The sequence below is a fragment of the Pelobates fuscus genome, chromosome 1, assembly GCF_036172605.1.
Source record: "Pelobates fuscus isolate aPelFus1 chromosome 1, aPelFus1.pri, whole genome shotgun sequence".
NCBI lineage: Eukaryota > Metazoa > Chordata > Amphibia > Anura > Pelobatidae > Pelobates > Pelobates fuscus.
In genome coordinates, this window is record NC_086317.1 from 402,550,553 (window position 1) to 402,568,350 (window position 17,798).

Here is a 17,798-nt window from a genome sequence, read left to right on the forward strand (position 1 = left end):
AAAAAAAAAAAGTTTCGAATTTTTTTTAAAAAAGTGTAAAGAAAGTTTTAAAAAATGTAATAAGTAGAAAACAGTTTAAAAATGAATTTTAAAAAGTAAAAAAAAAAATACATTTAAAAATTCATCACTACACATGTAGCAAACTAGAGGAAAAAATATATATATATCCCACGCTAAAGTTCAAAATGTGCCTTTTGAATTACCCTGGGGTGTATTCTTTAATAAATAGTATGTGTTTGTGGGAAAGTTTGAATAACCAACCAACTAAACTACTCTAAAATGGAACATGGACACAGCGTAAAACTTATTATTACAAAATTAGAAAATAACGGAATGGCTGTGTCTCAAATGTGCTCCTTCAACATCCACATATACTTGGCGGGGGTATTGTTGTACTCAGACGACATAGCTGAGCAACATATGAAGTATTATACAGTCGTAGCACACATAAGGTTTGCAAAATATACTGTGCAAACTCACTTTGTGTGTCAAAAAGGCAGAAAAAATGCTTATTACCACTACACTTGGTACAAGCTAGTGGAAAAATGATTCCACGCTAAGGTTCAAAATATGCCTTGTGAAATACCCTGCGATGTCTTCTTTAAGAAATGGTATGCCTTTATGGTGTAGTTGGAATATGTAGCCTGCTCAAGTGCTCCAAAGTCGGACATGGACGCACCAAAACCCTCCATGAAAATTCACACTTAAAAACCTGAACTTGTCACATCTGTTTTACAGCACCGTAACTTTACAAAATAGTGTCTAGGTCATACATTGGGCATATTGTTTTACTCGGAAGATGGTACTGAGCATATTTTTTTTATGACAGTGGTGCATATAAAGTGTAAGAAATACTCGGCAAAAATGCAACATATATGTAAAAATGCAATTTTTTTGGTGAAAAAAATGGTGACAAGTTAAGGCACACTATACGCTATATAAGATACCCTGGGGTGTCTGCTTTATCAAATGAAAGCCCTTTGTGGGGTTATTTGAACAGTCATACTGCTATAATACCCTAAAATGAGACATAGGCCTGTCAAATCCATCTACGAAGATTCTAACTACAGAAACTGAAAGAGCCTTGTCTCTTATATGGCATTGTAGCTTTACAGAATAGTGCCAAAGGCATACAATGGGGGTATCGTTATACTCAGCAGATGTAGCTGAACACAATACGGGGCTCTGTGCAGTAATAGCACACACCAGCTTTACGAAATACACATTACAAAAACCTTGTATATGTTACGGTTAAAGTGAGAAATCAGTTAATGTGCATATTACCTAGTTATTCTGCAGATTAACTGATTTGCTCAGTTAAAGTGAGGAATCAAGAGTTTAACGCACTTTACCTAGGTAATGTGCACATTAACTGCTTCCGTCTATTTATTTTTTTTGTCAATCTTTCTTTTATTAAGGCATGCAAGATGGGTTACAGAATAGAGAAAGGGAAGCGTACCAGTGGTACACAATATAGGGTTAATACAGCAATAACATTGATGGTTTACATTTCCGCGATATTAATGCCTCATTTTGGTTTTATGTTGATTAACGAAAACATATTATAGACAGGCTTGAATAATATGCAATGGCACTTATGTGACAGTTTCATTATATATCCTGACCTAACATTGCGAGAGAGGCATAAAGCCTTATCCATGAATATAAGGATTATGTTGTTAGGGTCATGGAACATACAGCCATTTTTATATAAAGGGAGAACAAGTTAGATATGCGGGATACATCTGGTGTTTAGATTAGGCACTAGAGACATGGTTCATCAGGCGAGATAGGCTCAATGTATGCAATACAAGAGGTTTGCGTCATGGAGAATTAGGTTAGATTTGCTATGGAAGCCCATCATAGGATATATAAGGTGGGTTATTTTTACAGGCGTTTACACTAGGATACGTATGCATTTGTCGATTAATAAATCCAAGAAAAACAAAATCAAAAGCACCTTGTTACCCATTTCTGAACTTAGTATGAGGCGCTTGGTTCGCATACCTCGCTGAACATAATGCTTATTGGTAGAGCTTATTGGCAGGCTAATATACAAAGCTAAACAGTTGCTAGGCTAGCATGAATAGTAAAAACAGTGTGCTTTTGTGCACGAGTAAAAAAGATAATCATGGAGTGCCTGCATGAAGATCTGTAAAGCTGGGTATCAAGATAAAGGGTAAGCCATTTTATCTAGTATATTAACATTAATGGAGGACATGCTAGGCTAGACATGCATACAGTCTCGTGAGTCAAACAAGCTAAACACTATAGGAACCGTCACTCAGTAGGGGTTTGCAACTAAACGGCAGTCCTCTGAAACAATATTATCACTGCAGGTATGCGCAAAAATTGTTCAGGAAGTCACTGGGTCATATATTTTTACATTGGAACCAACTCCAGCAAGGTATGGGTTGCAAAAAGTGCCAGGGGAGTGGAGAAGTGAGGGTATCGGCAAGGCGTATACTGCACCGTTCTTCAGCTGTAACATGCTCTCAGTTCTTGGCGCAGGGTATGTCTGCCGTGAGGCTCGGCGTCGGGTGCTTCATCCGATACCCAGTGCTGGAATGTCCCGGGATTCTCAGCGTCAGGAGCCCCTTCACTGGGCATCCCCAGGGGCAGCGGTTGTGGGTGTTGCGGTGTGGGGGAGGATTGCGTGCGGTGGGGGGCTGCTCCCCAGCTCCAGGTCTCGTGCGGAGTCGACACCCTGTGGCCACAGACTCTGATCCTTCTTGAGGCCGGGTCTTTCCCATTCTGGGCGCTGCGGAGGGTCCTGGTGGTCTTCCGTCGCCAGCGGTGGATAACCCTCCTGCGAGGTGGCTTGTGTCTTGGAGGTAGTCTCCTGGTGACCCCCTGCCTGGAAGGGCGCTCAGCCCGCTGTTGTGAGACTGCCAAGCCCAGGATCTGCCCTTCCCGCCACATGCTCTCCGCCGGTTCCATCACCTTGTAGTATGCAGTCATTTGTTGGGCTTTCCTCTGCTCCAACTGTTCCCAGAAACGCCGGAACAGATTGTTCAAGCGCTCGTGTAGGGACTGGATGTGTTTAGGCTCGGCAGTATGGTCTGCAGGCGCCATTTTGCTAGGCCCTGTACTGCCTTCATGCGTGCCGCCTTCAGCCTCCGATAGCCCACATGCCATGCTTAAGCGGACCGGGATAACCCCCACCGGTCCAGGGGGGGGGGGGGACTGGGGCTCCGTGTAGGGTCCACATAGGGTCGTGGCGGCGGGAGAGCGGCCGTCTCTCCCATGGTGCCCGTGCCTCGTGGCCTCAAGAGGTTAGTGGGTCGCGCGGTCCGGGACCCCTTCATGCTTGGTGTCTGCGGGTTCGTCTCGAGCTTCCCTTGCAGTAGGTGGCCCCCAGGGACCTTAAATCTGCCTTGGTTCAGGTGGAAATGGTCAAGATTGTCGTATTGCTCTGGAGCCTCTGCAACCTGCGACCGCTCCAGTCAGAAGTCAGGCCCCGCCCCTATTATTATTATTATTTATTACAAAACGTCCTCGCAGCAGAACCTGTTTCACCCTTTCAGTGCAGTCTCTGCAGAGTCGTTCACTTCTGGTCTGAATGCAGAAAGATTCTGTGTGAACCTGTCTCAATTCTTTTGTGAGAAAGTTCCTTTTCAATGCGCTTCAGACTAGGTTTTTTGCCTTCTTTTGGATCAACAGCAACAACATATGTGAGGAAGGCTGAACTTGATGGACGCAAGTCTCTTTTCAGCTACGTAACGACCTCCATTCGAATTCTCAAAGCGTAGACACATGGCTTGTTGCTTCTCAGCGGGGGCTGGCTACTTACAACAATGCTGCTCCGTAAGTCCGAGAAATACTTCTCATTGAGGAGAATGAGACCAAGGAGAGGTCTGCTCATGGACCACTGATTCTGACAGTCCATCAAATATGATGATGATATTGAGAACAGTGGAGAGCATCTGCTGGATCATTTCAGGGTGGTTCCTCGTTTCTTACCAGTTCGGGATAACTGTTTTGAAGAGGAGGTATGCGACTACGTGGTTTAGAAAAGCAAGCAAAGAAAATGTTAGCAGTTTCTAATGCAAAGCAGCCAAATGTCAATGAAGGTTTCACTGTGAGAATTAAAGTACCCGAAGTGGACAGAGCAAAAACTGATGCCCGCTCGATTTTTAGCTGTGGTTCTTAGTAAAACAGAGGAGGGCTTTTATAAACTTGGTACTAAAACGGGTATTTTGAAAAACAATTGTATGCCAAATCGGAATTCAGTGTTTGCAAAGAGAGATTTTTAACGAAAGAAGATGTCCCTGCTGCAGAAATATCTTTACGTCAAACAGCAATCAAACAAACAATCCCTTGGGAACTGGGCAGGGTTTTGCGAAAATGTGACTGCAAATCGAAAATGTACCACAAATAGGTGTGCTTGTTGCAAAACCCGATTGCTATGTAATTCAAAGTGTCGCCAATCTTTAGATTGCACTAATAAGTAAACATAGTTTTATAATAGGTTTGTTTAGCAAATTTCCTTAATCGTTTGTTATAAAACTGTAATAGAAAGAATCAAACTTGCTTCTTTGTTGCTAAATAAATAACATTATGTTAACTTGATTCTCGTTTGATTGTACAAACTTGCTTCTTAAACGTTGCTGTTGTTCCAGCAAAAGATCTTATTTTGCACTTTAACTAGTGCCTAGTCGGTAATGTGCTGATTAACTAGGTAATGTGAGAAATCTTTGAGAAATTAGATAATTTTCTGCACTTTAACTGATCAGCCTAGTTAATGTGCACATTAACATATTTCTGCACTTTAACATATATACCAAAAAATTAGACAAAAAACATTTTGCTCCAATATTTAGCAGAGATTGACAAATGAAATGGCTACGTAAAAAAATGTCAAACTAACCTTCGGTAAATAGCCTGTGATGTCTACTTTATATAAAATACATACTTTTGTGTGGCAATTTTGTTTTCTGTGATGGTTACTAAACCTACAAGACAAACATACCAACTTCTAAAATTGTTTCACTTTGAAATTTTAGTCCTTGTATTTTGTGACCTGTAACTTTCAAAATAAGCTTAAAACCTACACATATTATGTAGTCTATAAATCAAGACACATACATTCATTTAATTTTGAATTACTTTTTCTAAGCTGGACATATGCACATGCTATTATTGCCAAAACTTTTATCTATGAATATGTGACATCAAATTAAAGCCCAGTTTGCCCTCTAAAAAAACGGTACATAATATGTATTGGTGCAATAAAATTACAAAGATGCAAATTGCGTTTGAACACAAACCGCAAAATATGCAAAAATGGCTTTTGTCCTTAAGGGTAAGGGAAGCTTTTGAAGCTGTGTCTTTAAAGGGTTAAAGATGCAGTAAAGGCTCAGTACTTAGTAAACATACATCCACATGACATAACCAAACACATATACAGTGAAACAAAATTCAGTTCAAACTGTTAGTGAATCATATATTCGAAGCACACGGTCTAATGAGTAAATTGATTTGAATGCGGACAAGACAGCCCTGTTAGCGTTCAGTCAACTGAATGTGGCAGAGCGTGTGCAAGGGACTGAGTGGAGCAAAGTAATTGGTGCATTCGAACAGCCAAATGTGGGCCAAATGCTAGTGCGTCTATGTGCTAGTGGCCCCGAGGGCCTAGAAACTCACAGTTCGCTGCGGCTGAATAGAATTGCAGGATGCATAGCCTAGAAGTGCTGGTTTCCAACACGGGTCGAAAGGAGTCTATGGTGGGAAGAGGTGTGAGGAGAGCTGGTGACAGAAGGCCTCGGATATGTCCCTGTTGACCCAAAATGAGCTGAAGCAGGCCATCAAAAGATGCTGGAGAAGTTGCTGCCTCGGTGTCCCAGCTGGCCTGAGTTGAGTAGATCCAACCCGAAAGTTGACAAAAGGTGGCCTCTGTGTTTATAGGCTGGGTGACCCCTCCCACACTTACAGGATCACCTTTCATATACGCATCTTTATATAAAAAATGTTTTACATAAAAAAGGATCTGCCTGACAATCCAGGCAGAAAGTTCAGAGAAGTTGCAAGCCTTATATTTTATCATGTAGCTTTCCAAAACACCATGAAACCTGTACATGGGGGTTAAAACCCCTTTAGTCACTTACCTTTCTCCAGCGCCGGGCTCCCTCTGTACTGGGGAACTCTCCTCCTCCTGCCAAGGGCAAGAGCCGTGGGCGCTTTCAAACCGCCCATAGGAAGCATTACTCAATGCTTTCCTATGGACGTCAGCGTCTTCTCACTGATTTTCACAGTGAGAATCGTGGAACCGCCTCTAGTGGCTGGCAGTGAGACAGCCACTAGAGACTGGATTAATCCTCAGTGTAAACATAGCAGTTTTCAGCTACAGGGTTAAAACTAGAGGGACCTGGCACCCAGACCACTTAATTGAGCTGAAGTGGTCTGGGTGTCTATAGTGGTCCTTTAACTTTGCCCAGTTTGTAACTAAGTGGCTACAAAAAAAAAAAAAAAAAAACACTGGGATTTAACCCATTTTTTAATAAGTTGGGCTGTCTACTTTTTCAAGTGGTATGCCATTATAGGCATATTTCTCATTCCTGGGCTGCCATACCATCTCAGAGGCAACATAAGAAATCTGACAAATTTCAAAATAAAACTTGAAAGCCTTATATTTGACCCCTTAAGTTTCCAAAACCCTCATAAAACCTGTACATGGGGGCGTACTTTTGTACTCGTGAGACATCGTTGAACACAAAACGTGTTTATTTTATTGCAGTAAAAGCCAACACTGACATTTACAGTTAAAATGCCACGTACAACTAAGAAAATAAAGGTCTTAATTTCTTACACTTTAGTTTTTATTCATATTAAAATTATGTTTCATATATAAAATAGTTGTAAAATGAAAGCTCTGTTGCTACTAAATAAAACTATATATAATAAATATGGGTACACGTAATATGAAGGTGGGAAATTAAAGGACCACTCTAGTGCCAGGAAAACATACTCGTTTCCCTGGCACTAGAGTGCCCTGAGGGTGCCCCCATCCTCATGGACCCACTCCCGCCGGGCTCTGGGGGGAGGAAGGGGTTAAACTTACCTCTTTCTCCAGCACCGGGCGGGGAGCTTTCCTCCTCCTCTCCTTCTTCCTTGCGACGTCATCGGCTGAATGCGCATGCGCATGCGAGGCAGGAGCCGCGCTCGCATTCCGCCGGTCGCATAGGAAAGTATTTACAATGCTTTCCTATGGACGCTTGCAAGCTCTCACTGATTTTCACAGTGAGAAGCACGCAAGCGCCTCTAGCGGCTGTCAATGAGACAGCCACTAGAGGTTTTGGAGGCTGGATTAACCCTCAGTATAAACATAGCAGTTTCTCTGAAACTGCTATGTTTATTTAAAAAAAAAAAAAAAAGGGTTAATCCTAGAGCTCCATTAAGCTGAAGTGGTCTGGGTGCCTAGAGTGGTCCTTTAAGGTTGAACAAACACAAAGCACAATTTCTTGGTTTTGTTTTGATTATAACTAATACCTGGCCTTAGAGGGGAAGAGGCACATTTTCCCATGGAAGTCACTTTTTAACATGTCTTTTTGCAGGGCCCATAGTCGGGGCAAGAGACAGGCAAGCAGGCCTCTCCAAATTCCAGTTACGAAGGTGCTTTTGTCATAGGAGGAGGAGGAGGTCACCAGTGCCAAGGGAGACCGGTGCTGGATTAAAGGTAAGCAAATAAATGGTTAACCATTTATTTGCTGCGGAACGGGGCCCTAGTCACAGTTGAGGTGACTAGGGCTCTATAGCGTTAGGAATACAGGTTTGTATTCCTAACGCTATAGTGTTCCTTTTATGGCTTCAGAATTAATATGAGATATAAATCATTGACAAACCAAATATGGACCATGGGATCAAGGAACTAGATACACATGCTACTAGAGCTTAGCATGGTAATGGAACAGCTCTTTAAAACCTCAACATACATCTTTGTATTAATGGTCCATAACAGTATATATCTGTTCAGATTGTATGTGCATTTGAGCAGAATGCTTTTCACCTATCGCAACATCTAAAATACTGGAATATGTTGATGCCAATACTTCCTACTATCACCACCCTACAGCAAAACTAGCGGGTGGTGCTGGTGTAGCATGTGCCCGATCAAGAGGGGTGCTGCCGCCAACCCCATCAAAGCAGCAGCCACGCCTTCAGAGCATCCCATCAGCCGCATGCTATGTATGTAGATATGTGAAGTACAAAAAAAATACAACAGAACAAACAAAATACAACAGACAAGAGGTAAAGTGGGTTAAGAAATACAGGGAAAAAAATAAATAAGTGTGTTAAGAGACACAAAAAGGTGAAAGGTGTTGAAACACAAGGTTGAAAGGGGGATTAGAAGAAACATAAGGAGGAGATCCCTACAGAGGGATCAGTTTGTGCAAAAGCAGCAAAAGTTAAAAATTTGGGGAGGGGGTGCCAACATAGATTTCCACGACAAGATACACAGACTTTTCTAAATTAATCTCAAAGCAGCATCCATAGCTGTAGGACTGGAGTTTTCCCTTCTCAAAAAACAAAAACAAAAAAAAAGTTAGAAGAATGACATCTTGCACTCTTCAGGTCTTGGGTATGCTCCATCATGGCACTCCGTTAACACCCTGATAGCAGGACACTACAACATGATAGATAAGCTTGTTACTTTCCAGCTGCTTGGGGTAGAAGGGCACAACATAGCCAGAGCCACCAAGTGGACAAAGCCTGCATTTACTTCCATATTTAGAGACATGGCACAACAGGATGACTGATGTCAGAAATGGGATCTCGATGTCCAAGTTTAAACAGATTTAAAATGGGTTGCAATCACAAAAAACTAACAAGCCTATTTACACAGATCTCTAAATTGTTACCTCTCCTACATTGTATATTTACATTTTAGTTAACGTACACAGTGTCCTTTACCACATAAGTTTACATAGATTATGAACAGCTGAAAATTTAATGCAGAATTACACAAAGAACATAAGCGTGCTAAAGGGACAAAAAAATAAAATAAAAATTAAACCAGGAGAAATGTGAATAGGTTAATGCAGTGGTTCCCAAGCTTTTTAGGTTCAAGGCGCCCTTAGTATTTCAGTATTTTTCCCCCAAGGCACACCATGTCAACATTTCTAGGTTTTATATCTGTAAAGGGCTGGCGCATTTACTGGCGCTATAGTGTAATGTACTGTGTTGGTGTTTGAATGGGTGCTTGTATACTATTGTGTTTTAACACAGGGGTGTGTCTGAACGTAATGTTCACTTTTAAATGTGGATGTACATTTGTGTGAAGTATTTGTGTTTCAGTGAAGGGGTGTGTTTGTATGTAATATTTGTGTTAGATTGCAGGAGTGTGCTTGTATGTTGTGCTGGTGTTTGGCTGCTTGGATATATGCACATACACATTAACACACAGATGCATATAAGTACACTGACATACATAAAAATTCATATAGACACTGACATATACACATATGCATAGATACATGCCCCCCCCCCCCCACGACACATGTGTGCATGCACACACACACACACATATATACATACACACACACACACACACACACATTATTAATATATCTCCAGCCACCCTCCTGTTAGCTTACCTTATGTGCCAGGAGGGTGGCTTTGCTGCTGTGGGAGCGAGTGATCTGGAGCTCTTCATGCTCCTCTCCCCTTACGCTATGCGGCTGCCTCCTCCAGTGCAGTCTCCCTGCAGGATGCTGGGATGAAGTTACAGACTCACTTCCTCCCAGCCGGCCGACATTACAGAGGCCCTGTCTTAAAGTACTGCGGAACTCGACTGGGTCCCCGTTGAGCAGTAATGTTTCCCTGGTGCTATGATCATAGCACCAGGGAAATATTCCACGGCACCCCTGTGTGCACATTGCGGCGCGCACCCAGTTTAGGAACCGCTGGGTTAATGCAACCCAAACAGGGTCACCTGTTATACATCAATCATCATGGGAGCAGAGCTGGAGAGAGATTAATCAAGAAGTTAATACACTAGATACTAGCAAACCTGTTCCGGTCATGTACACATACAATTTCACCAGTGACAGTCGCAAATACTACTAGATGGAAGAGACAAACAAGATTATTTCTGACACCCAGTACAACCCCCCACCTCCACCCCTCCCAAGTAGCACACTTCTATTTTAAAAATAAACTGAAAAAGATTTATTAAAGGAGGAAAAAAGATTTTCACAACAGAGCAACAAAGTATTTTTAAATATATTTTGGTTTACTACTTACAAACAGTGCACGGAACACATGCCAACTCCCTCTAGTGCAGTCTTTCAAATATTCAAAAAAAAAGTCTAGAAACACAATATTTACATTAAAGAAAGATTCACCCAGGCACATTACGAGTGATTTGTACATCCAGCAAATGTGTCTGGCACAGTTACCCTTCCACCTGCACAAATAAACCATTTAAATCTACTTTCTGTGCAGAAATTGAGGGTGAATAACCTCTAGAATTTCTAATGGAAGGATAAGCTTATGTTGCCATTAGTTTAATAGTGGTGCATATAAAATAACTTTGCTTTCACGCAGTTCGGCACTGAAAGTTTTGTCTAAAACCCAACGCAGTGTCCTTGACTGAATAGAAGCCGCCATTCTAGCATCCCAATTGCTAAATCCAGCAGAACCTTATAATGAAGTCACAAAAAGAAGGGTGGGGGACACAGCAGAAACTAAACAAAAATGCATAACAAGAGGATCCAGACTCTAAATAAATAGAAGTCTATATCTGGCCGCTTCCGGATTCAATAGGACTTCCTAGAACGTCCTCCAGTCCTTGAACAGGTTACATTAAATATTCCTGCTTCTCAGAGGAATCCTCCTCAGTCTGTAAAGCCTTGGTTGACTCTTCCTCTGGTGACTCATTGGTGACATAACTCCCTTTATGTTTGTACAAGTAGGCAGATATTAACACCACAGCAATCAGAAGTGTTATGAAAACCGCAGCAATAACACCTAAGTGAGAAAGACTACATTAATAACCAAACATTTGCAACAAAAGTGTATTTCATTTTAAATAGACATTCATAAGTCAGTGCACTGGGCTGGGTTTTAGAGAGGCTTTGGATTACGCATGTACAGTAAGTGGCTCAGCTCTCTTTGAGACAAGAACTTTTCCTGTTTTGTCAGTATTGTGTGTGCCCAGCATGAAGGTTTGAAAGTTGTTATAGGGCTTTTACATGGTATTAGAGTTTTTGTGGGGTAATACTGAAAGCTACACTGGGAGGCTGAGGAACAGCACTAAAACCACTTCTCTTTAGCACTACATAAAATAGCACTCCCTATTTGGCAGAGCTCTCAAATACATATTGCCTAAATCTGAAAATAAAATTACAAAAGCATATTTATCTATCAAGATACCAACAAAATGATATGCAACATGCAACCCACCAAGTCATTTCTTGTTCGCACACATGGAAAGGACAAGAAGGTGATTCAAACAAAATAGCCATTATTAATAAACATAGCATCATCAACTGCATGATAGGGAGTTTAAGAAATAAAGTGAACTTAAAAAAAAAAAAAAATAATTAAATTAAAAAATAATAATTATATATTGGGGGGAGGGTAGAGACAAAAAGGGGTAGTTATACTCCTTTAGTTATACCCACTTTTAGAAGCTCCTTAGTGCTCAGGAGCAACACAGCACAGGACTAGCAGTAGGCTGAGCATCTGGCTCTCTGAGGTAGTGGAAGTGGTGAATAGCAGCTACTGGACCCCAGATAAGAACTCAAACCCTTCTCAAGCAGTTTGAATTCTTACAATTTGGTGGTGGGGCATCCCCAAGTTCCCCATGCCACCATAACAACTACAACGTGCTGCCTGAGATCCTTAAAAAAAAAAAAAAAAAGCGCTTTACCTGCAATAACTGCTACATCAATGCCCTCAGCATTCGAGGAAGCACTGGTTGTTGCTTTCCCTACAGGTGTAGTGAGTTCTAGAAAAAAAAAAAAATATAAACAAACGACATTTAAAATGGATCAGATTAAATGATGACCAGATAGTCCCAATCATAGCATCGAAACAATTAGAATATACTTGTATTGGGATATTATCAAAACCCTAATAATAAACAATATTTGAAGGAGAACAATATGGCCATTAAAAGACCACTTTGTCTTAATAAATTTGAGGACCTGGAAGAGAACTAGATGACATTGCGGGAGGCCTTAGGAATGCAAACCTGTATCTCTAAAAGTGTTCATTTAGGTGTAAGCTTACCAAGTGGTTAGCATCATATACAACAAAGATCCAAGGAAAGAATGAGCATACCCTAACTGATCAAGTATGATGTGGTCGACTTATGTTTGTTACTTTCCACAATTTTGTTTAATGGTAGTTCTCTCCCCCTTAAAGGCCCTTCCAATCACAAATGGATGGAGTCATGAGCTTGAGTGGTCTTAAAAAAGGGCACCAAGCACTTCTGCCTCAACACCAAAACAACAAAGCTTAATGAAATGGTTTTGGTATATAGATCATACCCCCTGCAGTCTCCTTGCCAATTTCCCTGCCATTTAGTACTTAAATCACTTACACTAAAAAGGTTTATTCAACCCGTGTCACACCTAGCCTGTCTGATTTATACAGCCTCCCTATAAAACCATGGATGTCCAACCTTTTGGCTTCCTTGGGCTGTAAATCGAGAGCAGAAGAATTGCCCTGAGCCACACATCAAATTTAGAATAGATCAGTGAAGAGAAAAAAATAAAAACATTTATACATACATACACACACACACACTGATTTTGAACATTTGCCCACTGACAAAGAAATTATCAGTCTATAATTTTAATGGTAGGTGTAAACAGTGAAAGAAAACAAAACAAATTAATCCAGAAAAACCAACGCATTTCAAAAAAGTTATAAATTAATTTTCATGCCAATGAGTGAAATATGTATTTGATACCCCCAATCAATCACAAGATTTCTGGCTCCTAGGTGTATTTTATACAGGTAACAAACTGAGATTAGGAGCTCTCTCTTACAGGTGTCTTTCCCCCCCTATAAAAAAAGACACCTGGCTTTTTTTTTTATACATGTAATGACACCGGTCCACAGAAGAAATCAGATTCCAAACTCTCCACCATCGCCAAGACCAAAGAGCTGTCAAAGGATGTCAGGGACAAGATTATAAACCTACAGAAAGTTGGAATGGGCTACAAGACAAACGCCAAGCAGCTTAGTGAGAAGGTGACAGTTTGGTGCCCAGAACTACAGGAGGATCTGGTTAATGATCTCAAGGCAGCTGGGACCATATTTACCAAGAAAACAATTAGTAACACTATGCCGTGAAGGACTGAAATCCTGGAGCGCCCGCAAGGTCCCCCTGCTCAAGAAAGCACATGTACAGGCTTGTCTGAAGTTTGCCAATGAACATCTTAATGATTCAGATGAGAACTGGGTGAAAGTGTTGTGGTCAGATGAGACAAAAAAAAAAAAAAAAAAAAAAAAAATCGAGCTCTTTGGCATCAACTCAACTCACTGTGTTTGGAGGAGGAGGAGGAATGCTGCCTATGACCCCAAGAACACCATCACCAAACATGGAGTTGGAAACATTGATGCGGTGCAGTTGTTCCCCAAAGCATAAAGGGACGATGGACGGGACAATGTACCGTCAAATCCTTGGTGAGAACCTCCTTCCCTCAGCCAGGGCATTGAAAATGGGTCATGGAAGGGTATTCCAGCATGACAATGACCCATAACACAGCCAAGGCAACAAAGGAGTGGCTCAAGAAGAAGCCCATTAAGGTCCTAGAGTGACCTAGCCAGTCTCCAGACCTTAATCCCATAGAAAATCTGTGGAAGGAGCTGAAGGCTTGAGTTACCAAACCTTAGCCTTGAAACCTTGACTTGGAAAGGATCTGCAAAGATGAGTGGGACAAAATACCTCCCGAGAGGTGTGAAAACCTGGTGGCCAACTACAAGAAACGTCTGACCTCTGATTGCCAACAAGGGTTTTGCCACCAAGTACTAAGTCGAAGGGGTCAAATACTTATTTACATGCAAATCAATTAATACACTTTGTTATTCTGTCTCTACACCTACCATTAGACTGATCATTTCTGTGTCAGTGGGGAAACGTTCATAGAAACATAGAATGTGACGGCAGATAAGAACCAGTCGGCCCATCTAGTCTGCCCAATTTTCTAAATACTTTCATTAGTCCTTGGCCTTATAGTTCGGATAGCCTTATGCCTATCCCACGCATGCTTAAACCCCCTCACGGTGTTAAATTATACCACTTCAGCTGGAAGGCTATTCCATGCATCCACTACCATCTCAGTAAAGTAATACTTCCTGATATTTTTAAACCTTTGCCCCTCTAATTTAAGACTATGTCCTCTTGTTGTGGTAGCTTTTCTTTTAAATATGGTCTCCTCCTTTACGGTGTTGATTCCCTTTATGTATTTAAATGTTTCTATCATATCCCCCCCTGTCTCGTCTTTTCTCCAAGCTATACATGTTAAGATCCTTTAACCTTTCCTGGTAAGTTTTATCCTGCAATCCATGAACCAGTTTAGTAGCCCTTCTCTGAACCCCTCTCTAAAGTATCAATATCCTTCTGAAGATAGGGTCTCCAGTACAATACTCCAAGTGAGGTCTCACCTGTGTTCTGTACAATGGCACGAGCACTTCCCTCTTTCTACTGCCAATACCCCTCCCTATACAACCAAGCATTCTGCTAGCATTTCCTGCTGCTCTATTACATGGTCTGCCTACCTTTACGTCATCAGAAATAATCACCCCTAAATTCCTTTCCTCAGATGTTGAGGTTAGGACTCTATCAAATATTCTGTACTCTGCCCTTGGGTTTTTACGTCCAAGATGCATTATCTTGCACTTATCCACATTAAATGTCAGTTGCCACAACTCTGACCATGTTTATAGTTTACCTAAATCATTTGCCATTTGGCTTATCCCTCCTGGAACATCAACCCTGTTACATACCGTATATACTCGAGTATAAGCCGAGTTTTTCAGCACATTTTTTGTGCTGAAAAACCCCAACTCGGCTTATACTCGAGTCAATAGTCTGTATTATGGCAATTTTCATTGCCATAATACAGACTGGGGGCTGCAGAGATGTTACTTACCTCTCCTGCAGCTCCTGTCAGCTCTCTCCTCCTCCGCGCCGTCCGTTCAGCAGCTCGGTCAGCTCCCAGTGTAAGCTGACAGAGGGAGCTGACCGGACGGCGCGGAGGAGGAGAGAGCTGACAGGAGCTGCAGGAAAGGTAAGTAACATCTCTGCAGCCCCCACAGAACTACCAACCCCACTGGACCACCAGGGAAGGAGCCCCCCTCCCTGGCCAGCTAGCAAGCAGGGAGGGGGCACGAAACAAAAATAAATTAATAATAAAAAAATATGAAAATAATAAAAAAAATATAAGTAAATAAAAAAAAATGAAAAAAATTAAAATAATGTAAAAAAAAAATAATAATAAAATTGCCCCCCCCCCCCAAGGCTCTGCAACACACACATACATACACGCTGCATTCATTTCATACACACACACTGCATTCATTCATTATATACACACATAAAATAGAAAGGTGAACAGCGCTAGAGATCAGAAATTGTACATACGTTTAGTAGAAATACTGGCCAGCGGAGTAACTTAAAAAAAAAGGAGAAACAAAGATACAAATAATGGTACAGTATGTATGAACGATATAATTCCACAAGGACAAATGGGTTATATTCACACTCACACTTTGAGGAGCTATATCAGCTCGGTGTTAAGAGCTTGGACGGAATAATCCCCGTCTATGGATTTCTTGAGGTTCCAGATCGTTGGTGAGTTTATAGGTGTAAGTATTCGTTATATGAAAAACAAGAGTAAAATACGCCACATGGTCTAGTACGTAAATATAAAATATTGTAGTAAGAGTAGATGATCCTACTTACATATACTAGAGCAACGACCTGCTCTAGTTTGGAGAATTTCAGGTGGAATAATCCCCACCTCAGGATATAGTGGACCCAGGTATAGCAGCAAAGCAGTATTAAATAGGAAGGAGGACAAAAAAAAAAAAATGACTGGATAGTTTAAAAATTATATATACTTTAATACAATAAGTAAAAAGTGAATAATACACTATAAAACCAGTCCTGTATAAAAGTCCAAAATTCTTCCTCACTTGACGCGTTTCGCCGAAGCTTTCTCAAAAGTGAATTCACTTTTGAGAAAGCTTCGGCGAAACGCGTCAAGTGAGGAAGAATTTTGGACTTTTATACAGGACTGGTTTTATAGTGTATTATTCACTTTTTACTTATTGTATTAAAGTATATATAATTTTTAAACTATCCAGTCATTTTTTTTTTTGTCCTCCTTCCTATTTAATACTGCTTTGCTGCTATACCTGGGTCCACTATATCCCGAGGTGGGGATTATTCCACCTGAAATTCTCCAAACTAGAGCAGGTCGTTGCTCTAGTATATGTAAGTAGGATCATCTACTCTTACTACAATATTTTATATTTACGTACTAGACCATGTGGCGTATTTTACTCTTGTTTTTCATATAACGAATACTTACACCTATAAACTCACCAACGATCTGGAACCTCAAGAAATCCATAGACGGGGATTATTCCGTCCAAGCTCTTAACACCGAGCTGATATAGCTCCTCAAAGTGTGAGTGTGAATATAACCCATTTGTTCTTGTGGAATTATATCGTTCATACATACTGTACCATTATTTGTATCTTTGTTTCTCCTTTTTTTTTTAAGTTACTCCGCTGGCCAGTATTTCTACTAAACGTATGTACAATTTCTGATCTCTAGCGCTGTTCACCTTTCTATTTTATCTGTCCATTTATCACAAGGTAGAGGGAACACCTTGTTGGTGAACTGCTGCTCACCCTTGAGAAGAGAGCGCTTATTACCCTTTTGCATTATATACACACACACTGCAAATAAATATTCAATTAATATAATTTTTTTAGGATCTAATTTTATTTAGAAATTTACCAGTAGCTGCTGCATTTCCCACCCTAGTTTTATACTCGAGTCAATAAGTTTTCCCAGTTTTTTTGGGTAAAATTAGGGGCCTCTGCTTATATTCGGGTCGGCTTATACGCGAGTATATACGGTATCTTAGTATCATCAGCAAAAAGACATACCTTACCATCAAGTCCTTCAGCAATAGCACAAATAAAAATATTAAAGAGAATGGGTCCAAGTACAGATCCCTGAGGTACCCCCACTGGTGACAAGCCCAAGCTTCGAATATACTCCATTGACTACAACCCTCTGTTGCCTGTCACTCAGCCACTGCCTTACCCATTCAACAATATTGGAATCCAAATTTAAAGATTGCAGTTTATTGATAAGCCTTCTATGTGCAACAGTGTCAAAAGCCTTACTGAAATCTAGGTAAGCAATGTCTACTGCACCACCCTGATCAAAAAAAAAATCAATAAGATTAGTTTGGCATGATCTCCCTGAAGTAAACCCATGCTGTCTCTGATCTTGAAATCCATGTGTTTTTAGATGTTCGACAATCCTATCTTTTAACATGGTTTCCATTACTTTCCCCACTACTGAAGGTAGGCTTACCGGCCTATAGTTACCCGACTCCTCCTTACTACCTTTCTTGTGGATGGGCACAACATTTGCTAACTTCCAATCTTCTGGGACTACTCCTGTTAACAATGATTGGTTAAATAAATCTGTTAATGGGTTTGCTAGAACACCACTAAGCTCTTTTAATAACTTTGGGTGTATTCCATCCGGTCCCATTGACTTATTTGTCTTTACTTTTGACAGTTGAAATAAAACCTC

General features: G+C 40.9%; 2 protein-coding genes across 3 annotated transcripts in view; both read right to left on the reverse strand.

The window, feature by feature from the left end:
* BIN2 (bridging integrator 2) overlaps positions 1–17,798 on the reverse strand; it is a 281,878-nt gene that overhangs the window by 160,156 nt on the left and 103,924 nt on the right. The gene's annotated exons all lie outside the window — the stretch shown is intronic.
* SMAGP (small cell adhesion glycoprotein) overlaps positions 10,153–17,798 on the reverse strand; it is a 55,052-nt gene continuing 47,406 nt past the window's right edge. For both annotated transcript variants that reach the window (XM_063444784.1, XM_063444785.1), the window contains exons 3-4: positions 11,873–11,950; positions 10,153–10,968 (exon numbers count right to left, since the gene is read on the reverse strand). In XM_063444784.1, coding sequence (XP_063300854.1) covers positions 10,799–10,968; positions 11,873–11,950 — 248 coding nt within the window. In that variant the 3' untranslated portion in view covers positions 10,153–10,798. The remainder of the gene's footprint in view (positions 10,969–11,872; positions 11,951–17,798) is intronic.